The following is a 14,872-nucleotide window of genomic DNA, read 5'->3' on the forward strand; positions in this document are numbered from 1 at the left end:
AAAATGTGCCTAGTATCAGAGATCTATACCATACCTGTTTTGGTCGTTGATTTGAGTGACCACAACCATTTCATAAAGAAAGACACAGCATTTGAGAAAATCCCATTAATAATCTCTGCACCCACAACACACACAAAAAAAAGATACACATCAAATTCAGATCAAATAAAAGCAAGCATTTTTAGCTCATAAACACTAACAAAACACACATTACAAACTATACCCAGTACTCACTTGCTGGAGAAGCAGAGGTAGAAGCTGATGATACAGCTCCAAATAGAACCAAAAGGGTGAGACCCAAAACCAGCACATTCTTGCCCATTACTTGTGTGCTCAAAATGAAACCCGAGATTACAAAAACAGCTATAAAAAAAAGTGCAAAGATTTACTAAGCTCTCAGCATTACCAGAAACCCTGGTGCAAAACCAGCACTGGGTCTGATATGAAAGTGTGAAAAGAGAGAGAGAGAAAGAGAGAGAGAGAGAGATTGTATTTGTACAGTGTGGTGTGCAAAAGCAGTAAAAGCACTGCGTTTTGAGTGTGAAAAAAAAGATTTGTAAAGAAGAAAGAGACAAGGAGAGAAAGAGAAGGGAAAAAATTAAAAGAGAGAAAAAGAGAAAGGGAAAAAGCAAGTGTGGCTGAGTGGGGACAGTGCTTATAGGGACTGCTGAGTACTGAGTGAGCCTGAGAGAGTGTGAGAGGAAGAGTGTGAGAGTGAGAGAGTATCTTTTTTTGTTTTTTGATTTGTGTGATTAATGTCTTGAATATATGTTTCTGCATTTATTATTCTCTATCTGTAGTATCTACTACTTTACCTGTATTATATTCTGCTGTGGTTTTCAAACATGGGCCTCTTTTTAAGGCACTAAGATTAAGATTCTCCTTTTAGATTTTTTAACCTTGAGTGGAAAAAAAATAATAATAATAGAGAGTAAAGGATAGAAGTAGAACAATATAATTTTGCTGGCTATGAACCATAATAACTCTCCATGAGTCTCACCTTAGATGAGTTTATTTTATTTGGGAAAAATTAAATTAAATTTTACTGAGTTTTACTCAAATTATACTGATATTTCTCTTATTTTGAATTGTTTATAAACCTCCCTTTTCTTTCACAGTAAATTACACTTGATTACCTCTATATCTTAACACCGATACATATATTAATGGGGATTAAAAATTTTATTCAAAAAATCAAGCTAAATTGTAAACAACATCCCTAGAGTTTGAAGAAGTTTAGGTTTTATATCCTAGATTTTACTTCTAAAGTTTCATTCCATTTGTATCAGCAACCTCTCCATTCATATTTTTCGCGAAGTGTCACATAAGTTTACCACGCGTGTTTAATTCATCCAATAAAATAATGTCAAGTTATTTTTATTATGTCATGTCATTTTTAATTATTTACTTTTTTAAGCTATAAAAATGACGTGACATCATTTTATTGGATAAACAAAACACATATGACAAGTTTATGTGGCACTTAACTGAAAATACAGATGGAAAGGTTGCAAAAGCAAATTGAACAAAACTTCAATAATAAAATCCAAATTCTGAAACTTTAATGTGTAAAATCTAAACACGCCCCAAACTTTAGAGGTCTAATTTGCAATTTAGCTAAAATATTATCTTTCGACTTTTGCCCTTATATTTCCAAGTGAAATAAAATAACTACTATTACCTCACTTTCACTCTTCTTCTTTTTTTTTTTTTTTTTTTTTTTTCATTTTTACCCTCACTTATAACAAGAAAGAAAGACAAAGATAAAAGATCAAGCTAATGGGTGAAATAATTTGACCATTGTAAATATTGTTTTAAATAAAATAAAATAAAAAATCTTAGACATTGATAAATTTAGTTTTATGTGAAGTATAGACCTTTTTTTCTTTCTAAATTTCTAAATGAGCATTATATAATTATTTTTTGAATGAGAAGTTAAATTAAGTATAACATTGGTAATTTATACGGACAATATGAAGTAATCAACATTTTATAACTGAAATTTGAGAGTTGAATTCTCAAGTTTTATTGAAATGTGGCTCTTATTAAGTTTATTAAATGCATATTAAAGTTTTACAAATTCCCAAAATTAATAATTTTCATTTTGAACTCTTGTGTAACAAACAAACACATTATTATTCTGAATAAATATTGAAAGGATGAAAGTGAAAATATAGGTAGTAATAGTTTCGCTTGAAAAAATGAAGGTAAAAGCAAAAATATAAGATTTTTTAACCATTATTTTCAATCTTCATATTAAGCTGCAGGAGGTACTTTATTTTGAAAAATTAGAGAGGTATGTGAATAATAAATTTTTTTTTTGAACAGGGTATGTGAATAATTTGAAACAATAGGATGAAACAATACGATAAATTTTGATTAGAATCCATTTTAAGCAATGGGTTAACCCAGATAAAAAACATACAAAACATCAAATCCGAAGATATTTTGGGTGCTTAAAGGCTTAATGTGGGTGAGTATGGCCCCGTGGCTATAGGGATCTCTTTGTCTCATCTGTGTTTCACGCTCAATTGCTTGTGCAATTGTTTCATGTTTGCAATTCTTTTATCAATTTTCAGCTATGCTACTTGGTTTGTGAATTGTGAGTTTCAAATTTTTGAGAAATGGATTGGAAATGTAAAACATAAACAAACAAAACGATGAATGATAGATTTGTGAAATAGAGTTGGGAGATTTTATTTTTCTTTTTGATCTATCAAGATTTATGACCCACTATGCTATTGCTATTTGTTAACTATTTCTTAAAAAGCAATTATGTGGCTATGGGAATGGGGATGGAGTAATTAGAAAGGGAAAGAGAAGGGTTTGGAATTTTGAAGCTGCTATGCTATAGAATTTGCTACCATGGACTGACGAGGGAAGACTATTGTTATGATTCTCATTGTCGGTAATTTATATGCATTTCTCCTTGTGATTTTAGCATTTCTTGACATATGGGGGACCTATATAGTGTTTTGTCGAAGCTCTCTCTTTTAGGCCAAGCTATGTTGTAGTGCCAGATGGAGGTGGGACCTAGAGAAGTGAAGAATATGAAGATTAAGGCTCAGATTGTGTTCTATCTCTCTAGTATCAGGTTTGGTGTGTTTTGATTTGGATGTGTTGGGCTAACCCATCACTTAAAATGGATTCAGGTAAAAGTTTACTAATGTATAAGTTTTTGGTAAAAAATAATGGGTCAGTAATTTAAAAAATGCCACCTCATTTTTCTGTTAGATACCTAGGCATAGAAATAATAGAAGTTAATGAAGGGACTAATAGAGCTTATTTTTAAAACTTTAGGGACTAATATTGCTCATTTCAAACTTTAGGGACCAATAGTGCTTAGTAGGTAAACTTTAGAGACTAACAATGTAGTTTTGCCTTTTTTATTCAATAGTTTATTTTGCTTAAAAAATAGATTAGACAAGAAACACAATTGAGAAACTTTAAAAGAATATACGTAATTGACTAAAAAAATAAACCAAACCAAACAGATTACAAGTGGGTTGATTATAGTATGACCTCAGAGGCTCAGACTCATCTAGTTTCATCTTAGAATTTAATTGTTTATAGCTTAATTCATTTACTGTAATTGATGTCAACCATTATGCTTGAAAAGCATTGGATTTTATATTTATATATAAAGAAGGCAAAATGGAGTAGAATAGTTTGAGATTAAGGGATGTATGCGGAGAAATGAATTTCTTTGAGAGTAGGGGATTAATGAATCTGAATTTCAAGTAATGTTTGAACTATAAAAATAAAAAAAGATGACAATTACAGTTAGTATTAGGCTGTGTTTGTTTCGTGTAAAACGTTTTTCGGAAAATATGTATTTTCCGGAAATGCTATTTTCCGGAAAAGGAAAATATTTTTAAGTGTTTGGTTGAATTATGAAAATTATTGTGGAAAATATTTTCATGTGTTTGGATGTATTCTAAAAATGCTATTTTCCGGAAAATTTTCACATTTTCTCAGCATTCAAACAAATTTTACTGTATTGAATTATGAAATGAATGAAATAAATACAGTTTGTTGAAATGAAAAATTGTGACAGTTAAAATGACACTGTGAAAATTGAGTTTTAGTATGAGGGCAAATCTTACAACCTCTACTGAGTAGTTTTGGCTGCTAAGGGGGAAAAACACAGAACAGTTTTCTGGACCACACCATTTTCTGGAAAGATGTAATAAAAGGCGTCTAAATGTATTCAAGATCGCTGGTGAATGGTGCTTTTGCTCTCACTGGCCATCACATTGTTACCCTTACACCTCAATAGTAACTTGTTGATTTCTATATGACAAGTTGCTGTCTATAGGATACAATTTTTTTAATGGCTGGGAGCAGTTTGTTGTTGCACATTCAACTTGCTGAATGAAATTCAGGATTAAGTGTATTTGTTATACCATACGTCCATACATACATATTTTAAAGGTAATATTACTTTTTTTCATGAAAACCATTAAGCAACTCCGTAAGGGGGTGTGCATTTAATCTACTAACCTGAGGAATCCTTCACAATCTAACTCGACACTTAGGTTTGTTTTTCAACCGTTGATTAATTGGGTTGGTTCTCTCAATCCTAAAAAACTTGGTTTGGATCGGGTTTGAATTGACACAATTTTCAATCCAAGTAATCTGATTTGTCAACCCAACACATTCTATCAATAGTTTAAAAACAGTTTTTTTTTTTTTTTTTTTTTTTTTTGGGGTAAAAACAGAATATTTAAGACTAAGGTCCGTTTGTTTCGGATGAAAACGTTTTCAGGAAATGGTTTTACGGAAATAGTGTGTTTGGTTGTTACTTCAAATTTGGTCAAACTGAAAATAATTTCCGGTTGACCGAAAATTATGCCAAAATCGGGTGAAAACGTTTTCAGTAGTCATTTTCACTTCAAATAAAATTTTCCGGAAAACAAACAAGAACGAAGAGAGAGGAGACAGNTTTCCAGAAAATGGTGTGTGGTCCAGAAAACTGTTCTGTGTTTTTCCCCCTTAGCAGCAAAACTACTCAGTAGAGGTTGTAAGATTTGTCCCCTCATACTAAAACTCAATTTTCACAGTGTCATTTTAACTGTCACAATTTTTCATTTCAACAAACTGTATTTATTTCATTCATTTCATAATTCAATACAGTATATTAGGTTTCTCAATTGAATTCAAATACTTAATTGAGTTTATTAATAAGAAACAAATAGTGTTATCTTTTTAAATAACAGTTAAATTCAAAATCACTTAAGGTATTGTATTTAAATTTTACCCTTACACATTTTAAAAATGACGCGATAATATGTACAACTTCAAATTTGAAAATTTTTATCTAAATCATAAAAATAGACATGACTTGAAATGAAGAGGATCATGTTCTGTAGGAGAAGAGTATATTGAAAGTAAAAACAACAAAACATTTTGGAATTGAAATAAAATGAGAAATGATATGTCCACAACATTTTCACAATATTTTTACAACAAATCTTAAGTAGCAGGTTGTTACTAGTTGTTATTATTGGGACGAAAAAAGTAATTTTAGTGTTAGGTTCAAATTTGAAACAATAATAACTAACCACCTATGATTTGTTATGAAAATATTGTAAAAATGTTGTGGATGTAGCATCTCTCAAAATAAAATTTACTACCATCCTAAATTTATGCAAAAGACAAGTCGAGTCCTACCAAATTAAGGAGAAATTATACCGTCTTCATGGTGGACCATGTTATTTGTCCACCATTCCACTAAAAAACTCTCACTTGTTTAAAATTGCTGAGTTTGTAATCAGTTTTTGTTTTAAAAAAATTTTTGTATCAACAATTTTAAACAGGTGGGAGTCTTTTAGTAAAATAGTGAACCACCATGAGAACCTTATGATTTCTCCAAATGAAGACAAAATTATAAGACTGTGTTGTATCCAACGTTCCTTAATTAAATTAAACCATAGATAATTATGTTAACTAATATAACAAAAATAAAATGGGTCTGCTTAATATATGCCTTAGGGCACATGTTAACCATCAATTTTAGGAAACTTTTATGGGAAGTTGAAAAGACTGACAAAAAAATTTATAACTTTAATGGGAAATTGAAAAGAGATTAAATTCTATAAGGACGTGGTGTAAAACCCATGTTTTACCCCTCCAATCCCAACATGCCATATCATCTTATCACATATTTAAGAATAAACACAATCACACTCAATTAATTCTAATACCCATATATAAATCCAACAAAATTGGGAATCTATTGAGATATTATTAGGTGTAGTAGGATGTATTGAATTTTAATAAATTTTAAGTAAAATGCTGATATGGCAATCACTTATTGAATGGTGTAAAACATAAGTTTTACACCACATCCTTATAGAATATAATCTCAATTGAAAAAACTAACAAAAAAATTTATAACTTTTTCATTTTTTTATAAAAAGTTTTTTAAAATAGTTTATTAATATATATTCTAAAGCACATGTAGGTCAAACCTAAAAAAAATTATCTTTTTAAAAAATACTGCATCAATTAATATATAATTAAATTTAATTAAAGAATCTGAAATAAAGGTCAGCAACTGTAGAAGAAGAGGAAGAAAAGGTCAGCAACCTGTATGTAGGAGGTTGTACCTACAAAATTACAGTAGTAAAAAAGGAAGACTGTAAAGGGCCTGGGCTTGACCCAGCAAACCAGTCAGCCTGGTCTGAACTTAGGACGGTTCCAGTAACCATAATGACTGCTGATGCCAGTCTGGGCCTGACAATGGCAACTACCAACCCATACCAAGTTGGCACCTCAATCATTTATGCCACATGATAAACACTAATAGCTCCAAAATGATTTGGGTCATCGTCAATATATATTATATGATTCTCCATTGGAGACAATTGAGAAAATTTGTGATTTAAGCTTGATTGAGTGAATAGATCTCATTTCCAGTTGCGTAGCCACATGAAGACCGAGGGGGCCTGGACCCTTTCAAAATTTTTGAAAAAAATGTTAAATAATTTGAAAATTTTTAAATAACTTTATTATTTTTCCCCTATACCTGATAATATACATATATATTTAAGAAAGTTTTAAAAATAAACACAATTTTCATTTAAATAAATTACAATCCATAAATACATATATCAACAGAATATAATAATTAAACACATAGGTATTTTAATAATTACCTCAACACAAAAAGGGAAAAAATTATAATTTTCATCCCAACACATTTATGGCTTACTTGTACATAGCAGTAGAAAAATTGAAAAGTCATCAATACTTGGTGACTTTAGATCTCTTAAAGAGCATAGGTTACAGTTTTGAAAAAAGATGTTAAACATTTATGTTATTTTATGTTTTACAACTTTGCTCATTTCATAGTTTTTTTTTTTTTTTTGAGAGATAATTATAACATGCTGCTAATTTCGTAGTTCGAGTCTTTTCTCCCCTAAACTCCCAAGCACTTTGTGCATGAAGAGATGCCAATTCAGCTACAAGTCCTTTGGCTCATTTCATAGTAGATTAAAGATATTAAATCATTTTATCAATTTTGTCTCATGATTGTTTAATTTTAAATAATACACTTTTGTTTATAGCACATTCTGAGTTATGAAGTATTGTACATTACTATTTTACATCCCCCAAAGATAAATTTCTAAGTCCTCCACTGCTCATTTCCTCTACAACTTAGCAGTTAGCAGTAAACTATTTTATTTGTAATCTGTCAATGGAAACAAATGGCGAGTTAACTAGTCTGTCTTCAAGTGGAAGAATTATGCAGTATAATGTTTTGTTTATTTTTAGTAAGATAAATGCAATTTGTTTGCTTTCTACATATATTGTTTTGTGAAAATATTGAAACCAAAATAAGTACACCAATTATTGTGATGAATTTGAATGTTGGTTTTCATCCATGCACATGCTATAAGGATCCAGGTGTTCTCCAATAATTGATGTATTGAGAAATCGACTACACATTCTGTAACCCATTGGTCCTATTCTACAAAAACATCTTTTTCAATTTTCTTATTTTGGCCATCTAAAATTACTACATTGCAGCTCTAAATAAAGTAACCAACATCTACTGGCATTGTATTAAAGTTCTAACCATTATGTTTTCAAAGAAATGAAATGTTTTGAAGTCTATTCCACTACTAGTGTGAATAAACCACTCATGGAAATGATGTAACAGCTTACTTTTCTGTCTGCTGTTTGTTTTGAAACTTGAAAGAGAACCTTCTGATATTGATGACCATCTCATTCTCCTTTTTCTCTATTATGGGATTCCCTGCTGCATCTTATCTCCTATCCACTTAGAACATGGCAAATTTTATTTTTGAATCCAATAATACTGATTTAAGAAGTCTACCTCAGTAAAAGAACCTCCAAATGTAGTTCAAAACATAGCAACATTTACTTTATTAAGAAATTAGAATCCGAATGCTACTCACAAACCCCAAACTAAGATGAAAATAATATTTGGTCCCAAAATTTTCAAGATAGAATTTTCCTTCAAATCACTATGTACCAAATTTTTTTTTTCTTTTTTATGTATAAAAAAAATTCAATAGTTACAATGGGGAGGAAGATTTAAACCTTACATGTCAAGGACACACCAAGAAGAGCCAACCAATTGAGCTATATAGCTCATGACCACTATATAACAACCTTAAAAGTATTCACTTGTATTTTTAGTCACATGACTTACTTAATAATCATGTAATTTGTTTAAATAATTTAATAAATCATGTGATTTAATACACATGAATAATCTTATAAACTGTTATATAAGAAGTTGTAGAAGCATCTTCCAACCCTGTTTAGACGAAAACTTTGTCAATTCATTAAATCATTTTTGACAAGTCATGGGTATGTCATTCTATACACTTCTATAGATACATCAACCAAGTTATTTGATACACTGCTATAGATACATCAGCCACATCTACATAATATTTAGAAACTTAAGCGTAGTATTTATTACTGCACGCTCCTATTGAACCACATTAGCATAGCACTTCGGTCCATTTTGGTCAATTTTCAATCACTTTGGTCCAATTCAATTTACATCAGTCAACTTTGGTCCATTTTAGTCCACTTCGGTCTCTTTCGGTCTACTTTGGTCCATTTTCAATTCACTTCAGTTTATTTCAGTCCACTTCAATGTGCTTTGGAGGAGTGATTTGTGTAAAAAGATGAACTGTTTCATTAACAATTATGTTACATTTTCAATTTAATGTTGGTAAGTTCTTGATAAAATCACATTTTTCTTATGTAATTAAAGTTGTTTTTCCCCCAAACACATGTGATGAATTTACTTATATTTGCTTCATCTTGAGGTCATTCAAAACATATAAAGGATAAACCATTTGTAAGGAGCACTATAAAAAAATTTCAACCACACATTACATTATTTACAAAATATTTCACAAAAGGGTTTAAGACTAATATTTATAAGTCTCATATACTATTTTCATATTTTACTTAACAAAAAAACAATTCATAAAATTTTTTCGTACATTGCACAAGTTTGCAACTAGTAATAATAATATATAAAATCTAAAGAATAGTATTTAGTGCTACTTTTTCATTATGCCACGTCATTCACGTATTTTCAACTCTTACTCTCTCATTTTTAATTCTTCATCTATTTATTAATTTTCCACTTTCTCTAACATTTTCTCATCTCTTTTACCTTTCTATCTTCCCACTCCTCCCTACCATACCATTACTCTTCCTCCTTCCATTCCTCTTTATTTTATTTTGATCCTTCTTATTTCCATCTTCTTTACTGTAAATATATAATTCTCTCACATTCTATCCATATTTTTCCCCCAACAAGAAGGTGATTTACCTCTCTCTCTATTTTTTTCCCCTTTTAGTGGATTTATAATTCCTTTTTGCATCTCTACTTTATGTTAACGAATTTTCATTTTGAACTTCTCTCGCATACAAAAAGGTGATATCTCTCTCTCTCTCTCTCTATTTTTTTTTTCTTTTGGTGGATTTTTAATTCAATCTTGTATCTCTACTTTAAGTTCAAATTTTTGTGTTGAACTATAATTCAAATTGATTTAATTTGGTTGTTTTAAGTTGCTATCTATTTTTATTTGATTGTTAGATGTGATCCTATATTCTTATTTTATTATATATATAATATATAATGATATAATGTTATTCTATTACGTAGCATGATTTGAATAATTAGGTGTTTACAATTATACTTTTTATTTGAATATTCTTCTCATTGTTTCTCAAAATAATAATAATAATAATAATAATAATAATATTCTTCTCATCATCTTTCATTCTATAAATTTGTTATTCGCTCTAATATCTCTCTCTCTCTCTCTCTCTCTCTCTCTCTCTCTCTCTCTATTTTTCATTATTTCTTGCAACTCCACTTTAGGTTGTTGAATTTTTATGTTTTTAAAATCTCTCCTTTGGATTGATATGTTTTGGTAATGTTTTATTGGTTTTCCACAAAGTCCTATCTCTCCTTATATGTGAGTTTTTACATGGCTCTGCAACTAGTTCAACTGATTCAAGAAACATGAAACACAACATAAGAAGAAGAAGGAACCAAATATATTTCGTTTAGGTAGTCTTTCTAGGGATTATACATAAACCCTTTTTTCGTGCGGAAGTCGAACAAATCAGGAAGTAAACCACACACCCAAGTTTACTAGAGAAAACATAACCAATTTCCCTCAAAAATGCAAAACAGAACCAATCAGAATTGAAAATCAACGTTAAGTATTTGCCTGACATGCTAATTCAGTGCCACCTAACTCAGATGAGTTTAGATCACCACACACCAAATATACTGAAATGAATAACTTTAACTAAAAAAAAAAAATACTGAAATGATTAGATTAGCCGCTAGGATACCAATAAATATTTCTGATCAAACTGAAATTTTGTATTGTGACAAAAGCAGTGTCCCTATACAAGATAATGATGCCCTATTTTAAAATAAATTAAAAACAAAAAACAAAAACAAAAACAAAACAAAAAGCCATTATAGACAACTGGAGTATAATCCTGAGGGCAACTGGCGTAGATACAAGATTTGACACCATATACAGAGAAAAAGTATGGCAAGTTCTATGTGATCCTTAACAAGCTCACCAAGATTCAACTTTAACCCAGCAAACCGGTTTAGGAGCTCACAAGCATGAGAACCGCATCCGCAATGTCCCACCATGCGTTGGATTAAGTTTTAAGAGCAATAGCCAAGACTTTTTTCCTGCTTCTCAGGAAAGAATCCCTATAAACAAAACAATGGTTCAAGTATATGGAACTCTAATATCCGTGCCAGTCACTCGGCTCTAACTCAAACGGTACTCTCAAAAGAAACCTTGATATGGGGAAGATTCTTCAGCTTTGGGCTTGAAGCAGTAGCAAGCCCATGAAGTAATTTCACAACTTCAGTATTATCATTGAGATAATACTTAGCCTTGCTTGGTTTTTGGCCAACGGTGCAAGCAAAGATCTCTGGAGCTGCAGGCAAGGATGGACTAGACACTGTGCTTAATATGCTCTCAAACATATCTTCATCGGATCTATCATCTCCAATGCACATCACAAAATCCGGTGCATTCCCACTGTGCACCATTCTTGAAAGAACCTTTTCCGCAGCTAACCCTTTGCTTACTCCCTATATTCAACAAAACATCAATGAGAAATTTCACCCCAGATTCATATGCAAGAAAAAATCAAGAAAAAGGGAAGTTCTTTTTTGGGGTTGGGGAAGGAATATTTACCTGTGGCTTGACTTCGACAATAAGATTTCCCCTGTTAACAATTGCTGGTTCATTAGCAAGTACATTTTCCAGATGGTCCACCAACTCCTTCGATTGGCAAGATCCAAAGTCAGGGTCTGCATCTTGATGGTGCCATACCAAAGCACTCTCTTTAATCTCTATGTTGGAGCCATCAGTTGCCTCTGTATATAATCTCATCACAGGTTCCACAATATTTTTCCAATCAAGATCGGCAGCCACTGGACTGGTTTCCCACTTGGACGATTGATTCCACCTGCACCAAGCAAAAGAACCTTAGCTTCTGTAGAAAAGTAAGTCAAGAAGCAAGATGAACATTCAAAGCATGTTATTGTTAACGTACCTCAAGAAGTAACCATGTTCAGCTGCTATTCCCAGCGTCTCACATGGAGCAAACCACTCACTCAGAGAATCCCGCCCCCTTCCGCTAACAATGAATACAGTGTTCATGGGATCATTGCACAGAACATTCAGAACAGAGGTGACTTCAGGGCTGGGGGTTTTAATAATAGAGTTTTGGGGAACAACAGTACCATCATAGTCAAGAAATATTGCTCTTCTGTTTGTTCTTCTATATGCTGAAACAATGTGTTCAATATTCAACTTCCTAAATCCATGAGAAAGAGAAACAACTCTAAATCTCAGACCCAAGCCAAACCCCCAGCATCGTTTAGTGTAATGATCCTTGCATGCTCTCTCTAAATCCTGCATAAAGCTGCGAGCCCAATAAGCTACATCATGAGAACTGACATAACGATAGTGTTTCTCATGCCGCAACTGCTTCTCAGAATCGCGCATGGTGATGGCTGATTCCAAGGCATCAGCCACAGCATCAATGTCCCAAGGGTTAACCCTGATCGCTCCACTTAAAGAAGGTGAGCAGCCAATGAACTCAGACACAACAAGCATGCTTGTTCGAGGAGAATCTGATTTTCTACCCATAGCTTCATCCATATATGGAGTACCTTGTCTGCAAACAATATACTTGTAAGGGACCAAGTTCATACCGTCCCTCACAGCATTCACTATGCAACATTCTGCTACAGCATAATAGGCAGACTTCTCAAAACGTGGAACATGACGGTCGATTAGAATCACCGGCTCATAATTAGGTGAACCATAAGCCGCATTGATCCTTTTGGCGGTTAAATACGTCTCTCTCTTTGCTTCCTGGACATCCTTCCCAGAGCCCCTAGCAGGATTGACTATTTGAACCAGAACAATCTTACCCTGCAGCTCTGTATGATGCTCCAATAGTTGTTCTAAGGCAAGAAGTTTCAGACTGATGCCTTTAAATATATCCATGTCATCAACACCAAGAATCAGCTTTTTCCCCTTAAATTGCTCTTGAATTTCTTTAATTTTGGCAGATGTTGAAGCAAGATCCAGCACAGATTCAAGCCGTCCCATATGAACGCCTACAGGAAGAATTTTAATATAAACTGTGCGGCCAAAGTAATCAAGTCCAATGTGTCCCCGCTTTGATTCATAGTCCAGGCCTAACATTCTGCTGCAGCATGAGAGGAAGTGGCGTGCATAATCAAATGTATGGAAACCAATTAGATCACAATTTAGCAGTCCCCTCAAAATTTCATCCCGAACTGGCAAAGTTCGGTATATCTCTGATGATGGAAATGGGCTGTGGAGAAAGAATCCAAGCCTGACTCGAGTATACCGTTTTCTCAAAATTGTTGGTAAAATCATTAAGTGATAATCATGAACCCAAACACAATCATCCTCTGGATTAATTATTTCCATAACCTTGTCAGCAAATATTTTGTTTGCGGAAACATAGGCCTGCCAAAGCGAGCGCTCAAAGCGATCACCATGGTCTGGGCACATGGGCAGCATATAATGAAAAAGAGGCCAAAGTTGCTGTTTACAAAACCCAAGGTAAAACTTTTTCTGAAGTTCATGAGGCAGAAATGTAGGCACACACTTGAAATCATCCAGCAGTTTTTGTGCAACTTCGTCTTGTTCAGTAGCATCTATTTCAACCTTAAGAGAACCCACATAAAGTACCTCTGTTTCAGGAGCGAAGCCATCCTTCAACTGTAAATAAGGGGAATCCTCATCCAAACTGAAGCACCATTTGCCAGTTTCTGCATCCCTTTTGGCATGCAAAGGTAGCATATTTGCTACTATGATTTTCCTCTCACAGCACACATCTGAATCCCCATCAGTACTGCCATAACCATCCACATCAGAGATGATTCCTGGAACAGTCATTACCCGTGGAAGAACTCTGGGGGTATGAGGAATATCCAATAGGTCTCCAGAAGCCAAATCAAAAAAGTTTGAACATGACCTTGATGCCATTAATGACAAGTGAGAGAGTCCTTTCTACTTAATCATGCAGAACAACACTTCCCAACAGAAACTTTTGGCTCAGCTGTGCACAAACCTATAAAAGAGGAATGGGTTTGACCATATCAATAAATTGTTGGAAATGGAACTCCATAAAAGCATCAAAATAATTTGAATGCCATGCTGAAATTGGTTTCATACTTTGCATGGCTGCTCATTTCAAACAAGTGCTTTCTTTTTAATCATTTACTAGCAGCATCCAATAATGTACTTCCAGAGATTACATTTAATAAAAACTTTTATATATATTTATATGGAGCTTTAGTTGCTAAAAGGCTAACATGCAGAGTATCACATAGAGAAATTTCATTTGACTTCAGGAAAGAAAAAAAAGTAATTAGATGGTCTAGAAGTATTTAAAGAATATAGACTTTCCATCAGAAGCAGACAAATCATCTCAAAACGAATAGGGTACAATGCAATTTGCTTAACCAATTATGAACATGAGTCTCAGAGTCTGACAGAGCGATGTTAAAATAAATAAAAACAGAGGGGCATTCAACCTATTTATCAAAAGCAAACATGTTTAAGCACAGTAAAAGTAGAATCTGAGATACTTATAAAAATAAAAAATAAAAAAAGGGTGAAAAAAGAATATGAAAGAGAACTCATGAGCAAGCCATAAAGTCTTCATTAATTTCTTGAAACTTAAAAGTAAAGTCAGAGAAATAACCACAAATCTAGACGGTCCTAACCATATGATTCTAAGCCAAATCACAACCTCAAGCCATAACACAACCCAGCCT

At 32.7% G+C, this 14,872-nt stretch overlaps 1 protein-coding gene across 1 annotated transcript; it reads right to left on the reverse strand.

The window, feature by feature from the left end:
- Nucleotides 1-10,863: 10,863 nt before the first annotated feature.
- On the reverse strand, nt 10,864-14,195 carry LOC112004899 (probable alpha,alpha-trehalose-phosphate synthase [UDP-forming] 10). Its single transcript, XM_065779769.1, has 3 exons — nt 12,103-14,195; nt 11,742-12,015; nt 10,864-11,635 (listed from the first exon to the last, which is right to left on the reverse strand). The coding sequence occupies exons 1-3, from the start codon at nt 14,076-14,078 to the stop codon at nt 11,312-11,314; spliced, it is 2,574 nt and encodes an 857-aa protein (XP_065635841.1). The 5' UTR covers nt 14,079-14,195; the 3' UTR covers nt 10,864-11,311.
- Between the last annotated feature and the right edge of the window lie 677 nt (nt 14,196-14,872).

Source organism: Quercus suber, unplaced genomic scaffold (genome assembly GCF_002906115.3).
Source record: "Quercus suber isolate HL8 unplaced genomic scaffold, Cork oak 2.0 scaffold_217, whole genome shotgun sequence".
In the NCBI taxonomy this organism is placed as follows: Eukaryota; Viridiplantae; Streptophyta; class Magnoliopsida; order Fagales; family Fagaceae; genus Quercus; species Quercus suber.